Source organism: Pelophylax lessonae, assembly GCF_965119305.1.
Source record: "Pelophylax lessonae genome assembly, chromosome: 13".
Classification (NCBI taxonomy): domain Eukaryota; kingdom Metazoa; phylum Chordata; class Amphibia; order Anura; family Ranidae; genus Pelophylax; species Pelophylax lessonae.
Genome location: NC_138780.1, coordinates 175,503,852 through 175,523,674, shown reverse-complemented (window position 1 = coordinate 175,523,674; position 19,823 = coordinate 175,503,852). Strand labels below are relative to the sequence as shown.

The following is a 19,823-nucleotide window of genomic DNA, read 5'->3' as shown; positions in this document are numbered from 1 at the left end:
CTACACCAGTTTTTTGTCTTCGCCCACTTCATGGACCACTTCTGACAAGTTTTCCTGACACCAAGAGGTAAAAAGGGGACATGGGAGGGAACTCCAGCACACAGCCTGTGATTGATAGCCTCAGCTTTGTTCCTGTGTGCTGTAAAGAGGGGGGTGTCCCTTCCCTCTAATCAGTTCTCTATAAGCTCTGTAGAGTTCCCCACACCTGCTTTCTGAAAGTTCAGGCAAGCTGTATAAATTTTGCACTTTACACAAATGAAGAGAAGCCTGCAGATAAACAGGTACAACTTATGTAGGAGGCTTTGCTTAATCTCTGTGTATCATCTGAGACCATTAACTTCACTGGGTGTATATATAAGGGTTTACAACCACTTTTGAAACCAGCTCCGAGCTGGTGTACAGAGGTATGCCAGTGCTCAGAGTGGGCCACGTCGGTGTTGGGAAGCTGTTATGTATGTGACCCCACACAGTACTTTCTCCCGGCCCCATTCAGCAATCAGCCAGGAGATTCCAGTGCCAAAAGGTAAATGTAAATAAAGGGGATGGGGATAGTTTTCATGTCGTTACCCAAATATGGCAATGCACATGTCACTGGGTGGGAGACAAGTCCCATCAGGTCCACCTGCCTTCTGAGTCACAGCACAGTGGCATCCTGCCTAGGAGTCAGTAGGCATTTGTGTTCTATGGCACATGTACTTTTAAATGTCACATCACATCTGTATCTCACAGGGACGTGCTCAGCATTCCTGTGTGATGCAATTTTCAGCCCCTTCATTTGAATGGACTGAAATCGCACCAAAAGTAGCACACGCACTCCTTTTAAAAACGTACTGCGGTACTATGCGACCCAGTGCAGGTAAATGCACTGTTTCCAATCTGCGTTTTGTGTTATCGCTAGCAATCTATTGACACTTGCCGCACATCGCACATCCAGTGACTTTGCAAAAGCACGGCGGGAAACCCAAACAGAATGCGGGTTTCCCACACCGTGTTCTGCTGTGAACGGGCACTAAAGCCACAAAGGGTTATAAAGGGTAAATTGTAATTCCTTAGGCACATTTGCCATCTGGCTCAGGGTAGTTGGCCAGTCTCAGCTGATTGCGTTTGTCTACGTTTTTGTTCCATTGTGTCCTAAAATATCTATCCTTGTGGCTGCTGAAAAATTAGAGCCCTTGATTTACAACTACTGTATATTATTTATTTTTTATTTTTCTTTTAGGCAAATTTAAAGAAGCCATGTCCCTTCTGGAATGATAATAGTCATTGTGGAATAAGAGACTGCGCAGTACAGCCCTGCCCTACAGTAAGTAATGCCACAGTGATTTTCTAAATGATTTGCTCTTGGAATTTTATTTCTTCAATCTCCACAGACCGCTCCTCCCTCTCCAGAACCCTCTGGCTTCCTCCAGCCCTTAGCGAAGCTCTGACCCCCGAAGGGAACTCTGGCCGCTGACAGAACTCCTGCCACCTCTGGGCCCCTTCCAGCCCTTTGGCCTTTGACGAAACCCCCCCACCCTTGACAGGACTCCTGCCACCGCTACCACACCCTTCCAGGCCCCCGCAATGGAACTCCGGCCGACTTCAGCCTTTGCTGGGACTCTGGCCCTTTCCAGAACTCCAGCTACCTCTAGAAATCTGACCCTTCCGCCTCTTTGGGGCCTCTTCAGATCTCTGGCTCTCTCCAACCCCCCCCCCCCCTCCTCTCTGGAACTTTCTCCAACCCCCCCTCCTCTCTGGAACTTTCTCCAACCCCCCTCCTCTTCTCTGTAACTTTCTCCAACCCCCCCCCCCACCTCCTCTCTGGAATCCTGGCTTTCTCCAGCCCGCCCTCCAGAACTATGGTTCCATCCTCTGAGCGTAACTCTCTGGACCACAAGCTACAGATTTAAAAAGAAAGAAGTTGTTCATGATTGGGTGAGATCTATTTAACATTTTGTATCTCCCTACTCTGCAGACACACAAAAAAACTATCTCCTGCGTTCAAGAGAAGTGCACTGGCCAAAGGCAATTCTCAGCTAGTCCAATATTTGCAGCGGTTTTGCTGTCTCCTGCAGGCCAGGGAAACCCCAAGGAAATCCTGCAAAAACAAAGGAACAGTGGGTTACCAACCTAGTGCATTAGCTTTGAGGTAGATCCCATTCCCCCCCCCCACCCTCCTCAGAGCCCTCCCTCAGGGCTCTGAGGAAGAGGGGATCTCCCCTCGAAACGTGTTAGCTGTTTGCATGGTCTTGTCACACTTGGGACTTGTCTAGGTGACCAGGTCGCTTCCAGTATATTTTGGACTTTGATGTGCCTTATTTCTGATGTTATTTGTAAGTTTGCATCCTATCTTTTTATACAAATAATGCAACCACAAAGGTAAAGCGCTAGGTTGGTGCTCCCGCTGTTCCTTTCTCTGCATACTGTAATTTACTAATGCTTTAACCTTGTACATTGTGCAGTACACCATTTACTCTGTATACTGCGATTTACACTTGAATTAATTTACTACACTTGACTGTAAAATAAACTGTGTCCCATTATATACTGAGCTACATATCTGTATTCATGCTACGACTATACACGCTTCAATGTCGTTATTCCACGCTTCTCTGCTGTTTAATATATAACCTCCACCATCTGTTGTGAGCACTTCAGTTCTCCAGATACCAGAATACATTATCACCATGGTCCCTGCAGATAAAAAAGAAATTAAACAAACATTGTAACATACAAACTCGCTCTGCCTATGAATTTCCGTTGCTGTATTTTGTCTAGTGTGCTGTTTTAATGGAGATTGAGACCTTTGGACCCCCAAGTCTTGTTCATGGAGTTCATTGCTTTCTCTGCAGCCAGTAATATTCAATATTAAATGCTCCGTATCTGCTTCCAGGGAGTGAGTGACACATGTCCTGAATGTTTTCCTCATTAATTCAAGGAAGGTGAACTTTCTCCTGCTCCAGATGCTGCAGTATGAACGCTCCCCTGAGAATAGTTGTTAGGCAACAGCTGGAGTGTGAAGGCAGAAGGGTGACGAGGCTAAAAGGACCAGGTGACCTCAACTGCAGTTAACCTTCATGCAAGAGCTATTTGAAGTAGACCTTTTAATTATTCATTCTTGGCATATCGTAAAAAATATATATATATATATTTCATTTAAAAACTGCCCTTAAAGGAGAAGTGGGACCAAAAGCTGGTTTTCGCTCTTCTCCTGTGACCTGTATTCAGCTGACAGTGGGCTAAAGTCAGCTGACGTCACTCAGTCCCTCCAGATTCTGAATGGATCCCGACTTTATTGTCAGAATCCACCCAGATGCCTGACCAGCAGTTGACTCAAGCCTCGTAAACAGGCAACGATTATCGGCCGTCTTTTGTTCAGTGTTGTTGTGTTGGTTGAAATGTGCTCTTGACTGCACACACATTTTCTCGGCCAACAAAAAACAACTTCAGAAGTGATGTCATGTGCTGGTTTACTTTCTGTGTGTTCTTTCTTCTCTGAGCATGCCCAGTCTTGCCCATAAGTTTTTTTTGTCTGCCGAAATCTGTACTGACTGACGGAAAATCGGCCGTTCTGTTGACGGCCAACAAAAATTTTATAGCCTGCACACCAGATTTTGTTTGGCCGAAAAGTCGGAGTCGGTTGTCGAAAGCATCATACTAACAAGCCGAAAATCGGCCGATCGGACGTTGGCCGAAAATTCACGGCCAACTATCGATGCGTGTGTACGAGGCATCAGCCTCTCAGCATGCCTATTTAGAGCCCGAGCCAGCCACTTCCACAGACCAGTGCTCTAGGTTAGCAGTAGAGGGGCAGAGTAAAGTGTAAAGGGCTGATAGTCACTGGCTCACTGCTCCCCAAAGTTCGTAAACTGATCATCCAGTTCTCAGTCTTAGAGGCTTCGGGGGACAGATGCAGCATTGGACCGATGCTGCATCCACCGAGGTAAGTGTGTATGGGGGTTTATTTTTAAACCTTTAGCTACATAGTGTACCAATTTTGCATTGCAGCCAGTGGGACGTGATTTTTGCATTGCAGTCAATGGGATGCAGTCGGCCAATGTATATCTGTAAAATCTGATAAACAGCAGCGCTCAAAATTACTCCAAACAATCCTCCAGTAACGTAAGGCATAAACAATAGTGGAAAGGAAAACCGTTGATTTCCCCCCCCCCCCCCCACCAAGAGGGAACAAGCACACTGTCTCTTACCAGATTACAATGACTACTGGGTTGAGCAGCAGTCAGCTTTTTTAAAGTCACTTGATCAGTGAATCCAGATTCCTTTATCATGAAGACAGGCTCCAAACCGTATAAATGAAGAAATACAAGGCAATCATTGCGCAGATATTTCTTAAAAACGATTTATTATACATATAGATACTACACGCAGGGTACTCGCCAAAAGGATAAGCATGTAAAAACAAAGGTGGCGGTGTAAATTAGTTTCCAACCAAAAGTATGGCTGACCTCTAGTGGTATGCAGTACCAGCATCACGTGGCCAAACTCCTCCTGACGTGTTTCGTCATAGGTGACATCATTGGGGGGGGGGGGGTGTAGTGGTGCAATGTATACCTGTGCATCCCTACTGTGAGCCTTTACCAGTGTGTATTAAAGGACCCCGCAAGATGAATGCCTCATTTTGTGGCTGGAGGATGGGCAGCATCATTTAGCGATTTCCTCCACAGCCTTACTGTTCCTAGCCCGCCCCTTTAATTTTCAGTTCTTTCAATCATGAAGGCTCAGCATTCAAGGTGGGCATTGCCTAGGGTAGTCTGCATGTAGAGTGGTTAGATCTTCTCACTCCTCCAGACTGACACCTACTCGCCAAGCATTTTGATGTTCATTTCTAAGAACCAGCCTAAAGTGAAAGTCTTTTTATACAAAAAAAAACAAACCTGTTATAATTGCATGCTCTGTGTAGTGGTTTTGCACAGAGCAGCCCAAATCCTCTTCTCGGTCCCTTTTCGGCACTTCCCTCCTACCGAATGCCCACACAGCAACTTGCTATGGGAGCACCTTAGCCGCAGCTCGGTGTGTCTATTCAGACACCGGAGCTGTGACTCTTCCTTGCCACGACTGCAGACTGCTGGCAGTGAAAGCCGGGGTAACGTTAAAACCCTACCCCGTGAAAATTCCCTACCCTCGTCACTTCCTGTGAGGGTACGTCAATCAACAGCTGAGCAGCTTCCCAGTGCGCATGCTCATAGCTGCGGTGGTTAGGGAATTTTCATGGGTAGTGTTTTTTAACCTTACACTGCGTCATTTATCAGCTGTTGCAGCACGTCCCACTGCGCATGCCCAGCCGCTAAATTAAATCATTCTGGAGACATCCCTGATCAGCAGGTGCGGCGTCCCAAATGAGTGACTGTTACAGTATAAAACACTGTAGCCGTGATTTGTATTTTCATACACCCGCTGCCGATTACATTTTCCTGGAGCTGAGGGAAGTCTGACGGGCTGGATCCGAGATGATTTCGCGCGGCAACAGCTGATGAATGAGGCAGGGTTCCGTGAAGAAACGCTACCCCCATGAAAATTCCCTACCCTCCGTAGCTGTGCGCATGCGCACTGGCAAGCGGCTCAGCTGATGTATGACGTACCCTCACCGGAAGTGACGAGGGTAGGGAATTTTCACGCAACACCGGCAGTGAGGAGGATGGTTTATGTTGAATCTTCAATAAATGTAACCATATTGCTACGCTTAGCAGCGCCTCTCTTCTCTTTTATACTCTGGAGCTCCTGCTGTATTTTGCTTCTAATCCCCTTGTGGCGGCGCCATTTGTGGATGGACATTTTATGGTTACACAACCTATCACATTGCTATAATCTTTTTATATGGACTATAAACTGAAGGACTTAGACTAAATGGTTGTGGAACGAATTATCTGAGTTTTTATTTCTTTTGGAGAAATTTGCTTTGATTTAAGAGTGCGTTGGTATACAAGCATGTTTCCGGATCGAATTATGCTCGCAATCTAAGGTTCTTTTGTATATAAATCTTTCCTTTTTTTTGTTTTCAGTGAGTAAAGTTTGTTGCTATGGTTAATTTCTAAGAATGTGTCTTCACTGACCATGTAGAGTGTACCTAATAAATGTGCATAGTTTTTTTATATTTTATTTTTATTTTTTTAGGACGCTGTTCCACCTGGAATAAAATCACCTGGTTATAAGGTATGTGAAAATTTATATAGCTGTAGTTGTAAACCTCTGAAATATGAAATGAACAAACTACATCCCTCTATGGTATATGCTTGTCCCAGTCCAGTCCTAGTGTGATTTCTGTCTTCTCTCTGCATGAATCACTTCTTCTGAAGGGGATTGACCGCCTCAGCTGTGTATTTTCCACTGCAAGTACCGGCTCGGCTCTACTCGGCCCTGCTTGGCCCGGTTTGCTTTTCCACTGCTGGTACCGCATGGTACGGTGTTGGAACAGCTTGGTACGGTACGGTATGGTTTGCTTTTCCACTAAAGTAGTACTAAAGTTAAGTGGGTGGGATAACAACGATTCTCTGACCAATCAGTGGCTAGTAGTGACTGCATGCAAAGGATTGTGGGATATGGTACCGGGTATGGTACCTCTTGGAACCACAATCGAGGGGGTACTGTTTTTGAGAGCCGTACCGTTCGGTTCCATGCAGTGGAAAAGCGCCACCGAACCGTTCCTACACTATACCATGCGGTACCAGCAGTGGAAAAGCACAAAAGCGAGCCGAACTGTTCGGTTCCATGCAGTGGAAAAGCGCCATATGTTTCCTATGTGTGAAGGGGGGGGGTTCCATTCCCTCCACTCAGGTCTCGGATTACTCTCAGCTCCCTGCTCTATGCTGTGAAGTGTGACATCAGACTCCCACCCCCTGCCTTCTGGAGCTCAGAAATGTTGTGTAAAATGTGTGCTTTAGAAGGCTGTAGAGAAGAGAGCTGCAGGTCAACAGGTATAACCTATGTAGGAGTATTTGTTTTGTCTCTGTGCATCACCGGAGGATGGTCACTTCACTGGGTTTATGTAATGGTTTACAGCCACTTTAAATATAATGGTCGTGGTAACTGCATTTAATTTAAAGCACTAGTCCAGCCAGACCGTTTTAGTTTTAGTCACAGTGGGGAAGGATTGGAACCTCTTTTGCTTTGTATTGCTGTTTCTGCAGCCATTGGAGAGATTATTCCCTCACTTGCTGTTTGGTCACCAAAATGGGATATGAGCAAAATCTCTCCAATGGGGCCACATGTTGTAATAACCTAACTGTATGACCAGTAAAAAATGAGACTTCAGTATGGCTTTAAAACCGGATTCCACATCCGTATGATTTTTATGTGTCAGCCATACGCCTCACTTGGGATTGAGACGCTGCGCATGTGGTGGTTATCTTCGTTCCACTTTTTTGCAGAGAAGGCAAGATGGACATTTTGGAAATGCTCATCCCTTAGAGTCACCCTAAATGACCCAATCTTTGCTTAAGCCCCCGTTCACATTGACTGTGGCTTTGAAATTGTGTGACTATCTAAAAATGCACGATTTCAAAGCCGTCTCTTTGTGTGTGATTTGGAAGACATCGTGCGGCTTCATGCACAGATCTGTCTATGCAAGTGGCACCCGAGATCGCCAAAAGTAGTGCAGGAACTATTTTTTTTTTTTCAAATCAGTGCGGCACAGCAAAGTCGGCGTCGCACCGATTTGAACAAAGCGATTGCTGGCAATAGGCTGCGACTTGTCATGTGATTTGACCTTACAAATCGCATGACGAGTCACTCCAATGTGAATGGAGGATTTGAACTATCAAATCGCATGACTAGTCACTCCAATGTGAATGAAGGATAAGTGTCTTATCACCTTAGCAAGGTAAGCTTGTCCTAGATCTGGTAGATGTAGGTTATGGCACTTTTCCACTGCAAGTACCGGCTCGGCTCTACTCGGCCCTGCTTGGCCCGGTTTGCTTTTCCACTGCTGGTACCGCATGGTACGGTGTTGGAACGGTTCGGTACGGTATGGTACGGTATGGTTTGCTTTTCCACTAAAGTAGTACTAAAGTTAAGTGGGTGGGATAATAAGGGGGTGGGTGGGATTCTCTGACCAATCAGTGGTAGTAGTGACTGCATGCAAAAGATTGTGGGATATGGTACCTCTTGGAACCACAATCGAGGTGGTACTGTTTTTGAGAGCCGTACTGTTCGGTTCCATGCAGTGGAAAAACGCCGCCTATACCGTACCGAACTGTTCCTACATTATACCATGCGGTACCAGCAGTGGAAAAGCACAAAAGCGAGCCGAACCCTTCGGTTCCATGCAGTGAAAAAGTGCCAATAGTGCATTTTGCGTTGTGTGTGGGTTTTTTTTTTTTTTTTTTTTTAAGCTATGTTCTCAGCAGTACTTGAATAAAACCTTACTGTGTGGTGTGTGCGTGGTGGTTTTTTTTTTTTTTTGTTTAATGCCGGTTACCATTAATCTACAACAGTAGGACAGGAAAGTTGTTTGCTGTTCTAATCTAGCACAGTGCTGAGCAATTCATGCAGAGGAAGTGTGATAAGTGTGGGCTGATGTAACTCTGATCAGTTTCATCTAAACACAAAGCTTCCCGTCAGCTGTCTTGGTTGCCATTTAGATTCAAATGTTCGGATTGTAACTGAACAAAAGAATGTGAAATTAAATCAAATTGTCTGCTGTTGGCAGCACAAATTCTCAGAATCTGGCAGTTAGAGGAACAGTTATTTTAAAATATCACTGGCATTTCGGTTTATGTGAGAATCTTAAAGCGGAACTTTACCCATAACCACTTGATAAAAAAAAAAAAGCAAGGAACATGCATTCCACATTAATAATTTATGATACCAAAATGAGTGTGTTGCCTCCAGTATTGTTCCTGGTTCTTGCTGGAGGCTGCCATTTTTTATGAAGCCCAGAACCCCTAAACAGCATAAAATCAGAAAGCGGAACAAAACCCATTGATTTTATCTGTTTCAAAAAAGATGCATTCCTGGAATTCCGACACTTTTGCTTGTGTCCTTAAAGAGGTTGTAAACCCCAATTTTATTTATTTTTTTCACCCTGAAAGAGAAACATATAATGAGCTAGTATGCATCGCATACTAGCTCATTATGAAATACCTTAGAACGAGCCCCCGCTGTGCCGCCCGCTTACCTCTATGATGGGCGACATGTTCAGTCGCCCGTCTTCTTGGATCGCGGCATCCGGCCATCTGATTGGCTGGAGCCGCGGTGACGTCACTCCCGAGCGCAGGAGCCGAGGGTCACGGCACGGGGCTCTGAAGGAACGGCACGAGCGGTCCTTTCCTTCAGAGCACATGCGCCAGTGACGTCACTGGCTGCATGTAAGGTAAATATCTCCTAAACGGTACATGTTTAGGAGATATTTACAGTACCTATAGGTAAGCCTCATCATAGGCTTACCTATAGGTACAACTTGCAGAGGAGGGTTTACTTCCTCTTTAATGAAACTGTCAAGCCATCAAATGGCTGGTGTCATAACTGATCACATGTGCGGCACCATGGCAGTTGCAGATCATACCGAAGTAGGGTCCCTAGCTGTAAACAATAGAGTTAAAGCAGAATTAAAAACTGCAAGCAGATCAGCATCTCCCAATTTATTTTTTTAATGGTTTACATATACCTGCAAAAGGGGCCAGCCTGAAGCCATCTAGCAGGAATTTATTTTCTGACTGACTAAAGATCCACTTTAAAGCAGAGTTCCACCCAAAAGTGTAACTTCCGCTCTTTTGTCCCCCCCCCCCCCCACATTTGGCACCTTTCAGGGGGGAGGAGGGAACAGGGACCTGTTTTTGACAGGTACCCTTCCCCACTTCCAGGATACAGCATCACAGCGCGGTCCCTCGGAAGTTCGCCCCCCCTCCTCTGCCGCCGAACCAATGTTATTGCAGAACACGCTTCGCGCATGCGCAGTAGGGACCCGCCCGTGAAGCCGCAAGGCTTCACTCCCGGTTACCTTACCGGCAATGGCGGCGGCAGCACCTGACAGCCAATGGATCGGCTGCGGTGCCGACATCGCTGGACTCCAGGACAGGTAAGTGTCCTAATATTAAAAGTCAGTAGCTACAGTGTGTGTAGCTGTGTGTTTTTTTAATTTTTGGACGGGGAGGCGGAACTTCGCTTTAAGATCCAGTTTTAAAATTTAGTTTTATTTAGGCAAGATTTAGATTTGCCCAGTATCCTTTTTGGGAATGTTCAAGCCAAGAACTTCTGCTTAACCACTTTCGGAACTGCCCACTGTGTATTTACGTTGCTACTTTGACGTTAAATAATGGAGTTATGACAGCAGATAGCTGCCATAACCCCGGTATTTTCCTACACGGGGTTTGGGGGTTCCAAGTAATTTTCTAGCAAAAAGTACTGATTTTTTAACTTGTAAACAACAAGTGTCAGAAATGGGCTTGGCCCAGAAGTGGTTAAAGAGACCCCGTATTCTTGCTTATTCAGCGCAAAGCGATCGGGTCTTTTAACCCTGACCCATTATACTCTCCTTTTTTTATATCACAATTTCAACAAAATATCAGGTGTCTGCTAGTGTTATAGCTTGGGAGAAGTGGTGACAGTAACTTCGCTGTTGCGTTACAGGTTTGGGTCTGGTGATTGGCCACTAGGCCTATGCACTGCATCATGGGAGTAGTTCATCTGTACCTGAAAGCAGCAAGTACTTTGCTGAGACTCCAATGAGGTGTGTGTGTGTGTGTGTGTGTGTGTGTGTGTGTGTGTGTCACACCCCCGTTCAGTTTTGATGCAAGGGAGTTGGTTTACACTGAAGGTTGAACTGGGCCTTACACCCATTTGAATGAGGCCTAAAGCTACACTTGCTGCTTAACAAAAAAACATTTTTGAATATAATATTTTATATTTTGCTAATTATAAATATTGATTTCTGACCAGATCAAAGAGAAAAGTACATAAACTACAGTATATTTCCCTACATAGGTCACAAAACTATTTTACATTCCCTTTTTTTTAAAATATATTTTTGAGATTAAATAAGTCAGCCATGTTTTAGGTAAACAGATCCTTGGGGAAAAATACATATTTAATTTGGCTAGATCAAGAGAGAAGGTTTCATCTCCCAACAGGAGAGGCAATCTATGTATATAATGAACAATGCCTGTTGGCTACAGCCTGTAACAGGCTTATTTATCTATAAACTGGATTGTTTAGTTCTTGCCATGCTGAGTGACGATTTTCCATCATTTCACAATTCTGCTTTCTACTGTGCGTTTGTTATGGGACTGTGTATAATAAATATTTCTTCCTTGTCCATTGGGGGATACAGTCTTATACCTTCAGGTTATACTGCCGCCTAAAGGATGATTTTCAAACTGTAGCCAAGCCAAGGGTATAACCCCCTCCTACTACCAGAATGCCGCCTTCCCTTTTTTTTTTTTTTTTTTTTCTTTGCTAGTGTCCTGGGAGGTTTGGTGTGTGTGTGTGTGTGTGTGTGTGTGTGTGTGTGTGTGTGTGTGTGTGTGTGTTTTTTCTACACCACTGCTAGAGGTTTGATCTGCAGCTATCTGACGTGGTCATCCTCGACCTGGCTTTTGCACAATACCAAAACCAGACCCCCCCCCCCCCCCCCCCCCGCTGCTTGTGGCATGCCTGCTGATTGTGCCAATGTCTGCTGCCTGGAGTCAGCTGTCCTTTGCTCTTAGTCTCTTATCCTCAGAGTCCTCTTTGGCTCCATCATGCATAGCCTGAGCTTCTGTGTCTAAGGTTTTTACTATGGTTATGCAGAACTTTGACGCGCATTACCCAGATACTTAATGACTCTGCTGAAGAGGATGCAGGAGAGTGCTTCTTGCCTTTGCATACAGATTCTCTTATCCATTTACCTGTGTCCTTGGCATTTCCTGAACCAGTTGCCAAATCCTCATCAGATGAGCTTTCCCCTGAGGAATCCTATTCTTCTACTATTACTCCCAATTTAAGAGACCACCTTGGCTCTTATCAATGGCTTGTGCACCACTTTAAAGCTAGAGGGTCAGCCTGTTGATTCTACCAGTGTTCTTTCCAGCTTTGTGTTTTGAAAGAGCCCACAAGGCGGCAAACACTTTTTTTTTTCCTTTTGCATTCGCTTTTTTTTTTTTTTTTTATAGCTTTTTCTGTACAAAGGATGGAAGCGCGAGCTGGGTTTGTATTCATTTGGTGAGGATTATGTCTAGGAGATTCCCTCTGTGGATCCAGCTGTATCTCGCCTTAGCAGACTGATTACTATTTTGGTGGAGGATGCAACTATTTTTAAGGATCCAAAGGATACATGACTTGAAACCCTTTCCAGAACTCGGTTTCTACTGTCGGGTCCTGTATTGCAGTGGTCCTCAGGGCCCACTAACAGGCCAGATTTTAAGTATTACCTTGGGGAGATGCAGACTAGAGTACTGCAATCACTGAGCAGTAAATGATATCACCTGGGATGTATTTCAGTTATCTTGCAAACCTGGCCTGTTGGGGGCCCTGAGGACCAGGGTTGAGGACCACTGCTGTATTGCATCTGATTTTGGCTGTGATGTCACTTTGTCATACTTTGGCTGAGTGGACTAAATTCCTTTTTAAAGGAATCCAACCACAGTTGCCATTGATCCTCTACCATCTGCTCCATGTGTTTACCAAGCAGTTTGGTGGTAAATTTAATCTGTGATGGTTTCCTGGATGACTTTGACCTTGTTTCTCGCATAGGTCTCTTGATACATATACGAGGGACATTTTGTCTTAAGCGATGGACTACCAAACTGTTTTGTAACAAGCGTTTTGACTGCATGGTCTTGAAGGGACAGCACCTCTTCGGACCAGCTCCCATCAGTAGTCCAGTGGGGGGCCATAGGCAGGGCTGATAATACTGCTAGGAATTTCAGTGTGGCAGTGTTGGCTCACTGCAGGTAATTTAGTGCTCACTAGATTTTTGGCAGGGTCAGCAGGTGTTTTTCTGTATTTGAGAAATACTTGAAATATGCAGTGCATCTCTGCAATACATTTTATAAGTTCTTGTATATATGTTCTGCCAAGACATACCCTTTTTAAAGTATTTGATGCTTCATATGCATGAATATACATATTCTTACCACCTGGCCTTGACGACAGCCTTGTACTTACCTGATTCGGCGTTCTCATTACCGACTCTTTTCCCACCTGGGCCCCTAGGGGAGTTCGAGGCTCCCTCCGGGCACCTGCTGATACCTCCCCCCCCCCCACGACCCTCCCCTACTTACCCAGCTTTCCTGCCAACCCAGCCCCCCCCCCCCCCACTCGGGCCCCGGCGTACCCACTTAAGTGGTTGGTTGAGACCCCTTCTGTGTGGGGGTCCATCCACGCAGTGTGGCCTCGGCCACACCTACAGTTTGAGCGTACCCTCATTGCATCCCAGACGGGACGCCAGGTCGATCCCATATACGTATTGCATTGCTACATGTTGTTTGAATGTTGTATGCAACAGTTTTGTATTTCAATGCGCCTTGTTTTATCAAGGCATATACCTAATATTTTCACTGCATGTTGCTGTAGCATGTTTCTTTTGCCTTCAATAAAAACTGTTTAAAAAGAAACGAATATACATATTCTGCCCATTAAAAAGAAAAGAATATACATATTCTGCCCATTGCTGCAACAGCTGTTCAAGAATTAACATAGAAGTTTTGGTGGACCTTGCTGCATTGCAAGTCTGCAAGACCTCTATTATATGACTGTATACATTTTGTGTATTAATTTCTTTGAAAAATAGAAATGCGATTCCAGTGCCATGTAAACAAAGCCATAGTTTTCCAATTCTCTATTTATTTTTATTAAGAAGCCCTGCAGACTGGTCCAGCCAGGATAAAGAGGTTTTCATGTGTCCTGCAGAGAGCAGTTGGTTTCTATGGAGCTGTGCAAAGAACTGCAGCCTCTGAATAAACAAGATGTCATGGTTGACAGGATGCACTCCGTAACTCGATCAGATTAAGCAGGCGATGAATTTTGAATGATGTTGTGAGTGCAGTTTTTCAGGCTGTGCGTTATTGCATCACGTGCTGGGCAGTCATGGCAACCCATGGTTGGCTGGCATTTATGCTGACTGCCAGTTACCATACGCTGTCTTATTTTTTTTTTTTTTTTCACTTAAAGTGAACTTGTCAGCCATTTTAGGCCCCTTTCACACTTATGGGACCTAAAAGTCGCACGATTTTGGCTGGACTTGAAGTTATGCCTATGGACCTCCAAAATGCATTAAAATCGGCCCAAAGTAGTGCAGGGACTAATTTGAAGTCGCACAGATATGAACGGTACTCATTGGAAATCATGGGAGTATGCCTTGTCAAGCGACTTTGCAGTCCCAAGTCGCAGGACAAGTCGCACAAATGTGAAAGGGGCCTTACACTTTTTAAAAAACAGAATTCAGTACCTGGTAACTCCTTTTTTCTAGGAAGTCTGAGAGATGGGTCTCCTCGCACCTAAAACAGGAAACCCCTCATCCACCATTTTAAAAGGCCGTCGCATACCTCAGTAATATACAAGTGCTGGAGGAACAACAGGCACATATACATTATCCTTCCATAAAATTTCCGCCTAAAAAAAAATAGGGATGGGTATGAGAGCTGCCCTGGAAGACTTCCTAGAAAATGAGTTACCAGATACCTAACTGTTTTTCTCAAGTTGTCTTCCAGGGCAGCATCTGAGAGCATTTAGCAAGTAATACTACTGGGGGGGGGGGTCTACAACCTAAAGGACCTTTCCACTGAAGGATTGATCTTGGCTGGACAGGAAATCTATCCTGTAATATTTTGTAAGGGTACTGAAGCTCGCCCAGGTTGCCACCTGGCAGATCTTGTCTGCCGATCTGCCGTAACACCTCCTTTCTCCACATACAAAGATGGTCAGGCCCTGGTAGAATGGGCTGCAATTCCCTGCGCTGGTACCTGGTTGAGATTGGTAGATGTAAGGCTCCATGTACACGGGACGTTAGAAAAAACGTGCTGCAAAGCTAGTTCTGACGCCGGGAAAAGGCAGCTGTTAAACGTGCTTTCAGTAGCTGTTTCCATTGGCGTTATTGCACATTTGGCCACGTTGCTTTTAGCAGCGTTTTTTCTGCCTCCATTCAAAATCAATGGTTCCCTATGGGAGCCTATTGATTTGAATGGAAGGCGCACCACAAGTTAGGATCAGGGTGATCCGACTTGCGGTGTGACTTGTGCTGTGAGAATCTTGAGGGGGAACTCCATGTCAAAAATAGGAATTAAAACTGCACGGGGGTCCCCCCCAGGTTACAAACCAGGCCCTTCGGGTCTGGTATGGAATTTGAGGGTAGCCCCACGCTTAAAAAACAGAATCCATACCAGACCCTTATCCGAGCATGCAGCCCGGTAGGGCAGGAAGGGGGAGGGGACGAGCGAGCGGCCCCACCAACCCCCCCCCCCCCCCCCCCGGGCCCGGGACCATACAGGCCACATGCCCTCAACATGGGGGGTTGCTGGTGCTTTGGGGCAGGGGGAGATCTGCACCCCCCCCCACCCCAAAGCACCTTGCCCCCATGTTGATGAGGACAAGGGCCTCATCCCCATAACCCTGGACGGTGGTTGTGGGGGTCTGCGGGCAGAGGGGGCTTCTTGGTATCTGGAAGCCCCCTTTAATAAGGGGGCCCCCCAGATCCCGGACCCCTTCCCTATGTGAATGTGTATGGAGTACACTGTACCCCTACCCATTCACCCCATAAAAGGCAGTGTGTGTAAATAACGACAGTAGACGTTTTGGAAAGTTTATTAAAAATCTTCATCCGGTCTTCTCCACTCTGGTCTTCTCCCTGAAAAAACCACCCCACTGCTCCTAAATGGCCATTTACAACGTCCCATGTACATGGAGCCTAATGCCCCATACACACGTGCAGATTATCTGCAGACTTTTGTCTTCAGATTTACCTTTTCTATGTAGTGTAAGGGCCTGCCGGATTGCATACAAATTGAAAGTGTTTAGGTTTGACCTCCTATTATATGGTTTTGGTAAGTCTACAGACAAAAGTCTTCAGATAATCTGCACGTGTGTACGGGGCATAAGAGATGCTAGTCTGATCTAACTGCCAGCTCTGTGGAGCTATTGAGGCGAACCCCTTCCTCTGTCCATACTGATGCCAAAGATTTAGGAAATGACCACTGACTCCACGGAGAGATTCTATCTACACTGAGAGGTTCTACCCATAACTATGAAGAGTAGCAGGGAACCCCTAATTAAATCAGTTTTAGGAATCCATACTGAAATAGATTTTTCTCTGTGGGCCATTGGAATAAATGTCCCATGCACTGGAGACCATAAAGACCAAAAACCCTATATAGCGATGATCAGAATTCCACTTTACAACATGGCCACAAAAAAACCATCGCTGGCACCATCCAATGAGCAGCCAATCTGGCACTGTAAGCATGGAGACACTGCTTTACATCCCTGGTTGGGTCTGAAAATAGCTAAGAGATCACCCATACCTGAATCCAAGTGAACTACTGTAAAGACTATAGAGACCGGAGCATAAAACTGTATAGTAGAATTCCATGATACCTACACCATAATTGCCACTGCAACGTCTGCTGTGTCCAAATAGCTACTTAAAGCATTGACTAACAAACAAAGCCCTTGACCATCAGTGTAGAAAGGGGTGACCAGGAAAGCGCTCTGACCACAAAAAAGAAAGAAATACACAAACTGCTAGACTGGCAATCAGTCACTACGCATATAAGCAATATGTAAGAACAATCATACAGTACATTCTTCTGTAGCAGAACAGGCTAACCCGTTCATGTTGATTGTTACACCACGTTCTGTTAAGGAGGACCATCAGAAAACTAAGGCCTGCTATATCACCTCAGGCTGGCCCCTTCTGCAGGTATAGCTGTAAAACCCTAAAAATAAGGGTCTTTTCTGTGTAAAATTCAGTAATACATTGAGTCATCCTATTTTGCGCATGCTCAGTTGCTCCCCATTTTAGGCATTTTTAGACAGATTGTAGACCGATCTGATGACAGCCTTAAAGCGGAAATAAACCCTATTCTCTTTTACAGCCAATGAAGCTGCTTCTGTCTGATCTGTAACAGTCATGGTGCTGCGCATATGATGCGACTCATGACGTCAGTCATTTGATGGTTTAACAGTTTGGTTGATGCAACAAGGACATGTGACAGTTAGCAATCCAGGCATTCCAGGAATGTAACTTTTTTTGAGACCTAAATTGATGGGGATTTGTTCCGCTTTAGGCCTTTTTCGATCTAAAAGTCATGCAATTTTGACCGGACTGAAGCAATGCCTGTGTAATCTTGAGGTCTATACACCGCCAAAACGCATCAGATCAAAGTAGTGCAAGGACTACTTTGAAGTCGCACAGACATGAACGGTACTCATTGGAAATCTAGTATGACATGTCATGTGACTTGCAGTCCCAAGTGGCAGGACAAGTCACACAAGTGTGAAAGGGGCCTTATGATTCACTTCTGCTCAGGGGCCATACAAAAAGATGTGACTATATTTGAATATGGTGCAATAACAACCCAAGCCAGGTATAAGGTCTGAGTGATGGCAAATGATGGGCTGAAACACCCATAAACACTGCACATAAAATGTACTACAGATTATCATGTGGATGACCTGGCTGTCTCTGCATCCCTGGCCTGGGATATACTATTGTATAGAACATAGACACTATGATAGAATGTAGTGCCCCACATCCTTCGTATAGGCACACCCTCTTCTATAGTGCCATAAGCGGAAGACCATCTCCACTGTAGGGATGTCTGCATAAACACAATTGCTTTTAAGGAGATGAGTGATATTCCATATTCCCCTGAAGCTAGAGGACTGGAATCATGTCCTAAAATCTACCAGTGTCAGGCCCAGGGAATGTGTCTGGAAATGCCTGAATGTGTGGGATATGATTGTCTGCTGGATGAAGCTTCAGGAGTTAGGTCTCCTGGGCAATCCATACACAAGGACAGATACAACTGGAGTATAATAGAAGACATACATGTATAAAGAACTGACTAGTGCTTAATCATGTAGAACCTGCTGCAGCAAAGCCAATTTCCTTGAAGGTTTGAAGAAAAGAAACCACCAATATATAAAGTCACCGGTTGTAAACTCCTAAATAAAAAGTACCCTAGTCGGGCTCCTGACCAGAGGTCTGATTCCCCAAACCGGGCACACAAATTGTCTACCATAAATACAACCATATTGGCAACTGCATACAGTCGGAGTTAAAGCAGTATGCATATAATAAAAGCTTCCCAAATCATGGCCCATATATGGCCGAGGCCCATGCACAAAGTAGACTATCAGTAGTATCAAATAGAAACAGAGTCACCGATAATTGGCAAGAGCCTTGATCTGTGACAAGGAGAACTTGGGTACTGGACATCAGTAGCGAACGTTCAACTAATGGTCTACGTCATTATAGTCTACAAACAATATCATAAATGTAGACAAAATAACATTTTGAGACATAGTATACTGCAGAATCTCTCCCCCACCCCCTTTGCTCAAACCCAACCTGGACACCATTGCCACCTCCTTAGCTCCCATCGCACACTGACTCCCTAGGGCGGCTGAGGCTCTGAGCTTTATTTCTGGCTCTAAGATAAATTCAGCAAATCGGAGCCATTAGTGTGTGTGCTACCCAGAAAACCTGGCGTAAAACACCATTTTACAGAGTAGCACGGAGTCACCCTGCTACACTGGCTTAACATTAACTACGTCTAAAAATGTTCCGTCCCCCTTCCTGCTACTCATTCTGCCTAGCCTGTGTAACAAAGATTTTCGTATATGCCAGTTTTTACTCCAGGATGGTCCCATGATCCTTTTAGCCCCTGTGTCAGTGAGAAGCAGGGGCGAGGAGGGAGCGCCAACAGTAGCGGGGACATGGGAGCCTATGAGTGATGTTACCACTCTCAGAATTCCCAACCCAGTTTCAAGCACACCCTCTGCCTCTTGGAGCTGCCGCTCACTGACACGGACGAGCTAGAGGTGCAGGATCATGTGACCGGACTAGAGTGGACTGAAAATGGGCAAGTATACACTTTTTTGTTTTTACATAGGTTAGGCAGAATGGGTAGCAGGTGGGTGGTGGGGGACATCTTAAGCATGGGTTAGTTAGGCCGGAATTCCATTTTAAAGTGATTGCAAAGGTAAACTTTTTTTTTTTTTCTTTTAAAAAATAATAAACATGGTATACTTTTACCTGCTCTGTGCTCTTCATCCTCCTCCTTCTAGGGTCCCCCCGCTGGCACTCCTGGCTCCTCCTCCTACTTCTGAGTGCCCCCATAGCAAGCCGCTTGCTATGGGGGCAGTCATGCAGGCTTTCTCCCATTGACACAGAGCATAGCTTGGCCCTGCCCCTCCTAACTAGCTGTGATTGGCAGGAGCCAGCGATGTTGCTTTTGTGTACAGTGCTGGATCAACATCGGGCTAAGGTACTATAAGGGGGAAGGGGGCTGGGAGGGTGCACAGAATGATTTCTGGCTTAATGCATTAAGGTAAAAATCCTTCTGCCTTTAGAAGCACTTTAAGCTTTCTTCAAGTTCATCTGTTCTATCTTAGGCCCCTTTCGCACTTGTGCGACTTGTCATGCGATTTGGGACTGCAAAATCGCATAACAAGTCCTCCATTATTTCCAATAAGTACATGTGCGACTTGAAGTCGCACCGACTTCAAAGTAGTCCCTGCACTACTTTGGCATGATTTTGATGCGTTTTAAGGTACAAAGACATTCGAGCCCAGACAAAGTCGTGGCAAAATCGCTGTAAAATTGTGCGACTTTGAAGCCGCACAAATGTGAAAGGGCCCTAAAGCCCTCTTTTCCACTTAGGCCTCATTCACATGGGCGCTGAGACCTGTGG

The 19,823-nt window shown here is 45.3% G+C and overlaps 1 protein-coding gene across 1 annotated transcript in view; it reads left to right on the top strand.

The window, feature by feature from the left end:
- ERO1A (endoplasmic reticulum oxidoreductase 1 alpha) overlaps window positions 1-19,823 on the top strand; it is a 91,018-nt gene that overhangs the window by 20,544 nt on the left and 50,651 nt on the right. The window contains exons 3-4 of the mRNA XM_082242702.1: window positions 1,220-1,303; window positions 6,112-6,150. Of these exons, the coding sequence (XP_082098828.1) occupies window positions 1,220-1,303; window positions 6,112-6,150 (123 nt within the window). The remainder of the gene's footprint in view (window positions 1-1,219; window positions 1,304-6,111; window positions 6,151-19,823) is intronic.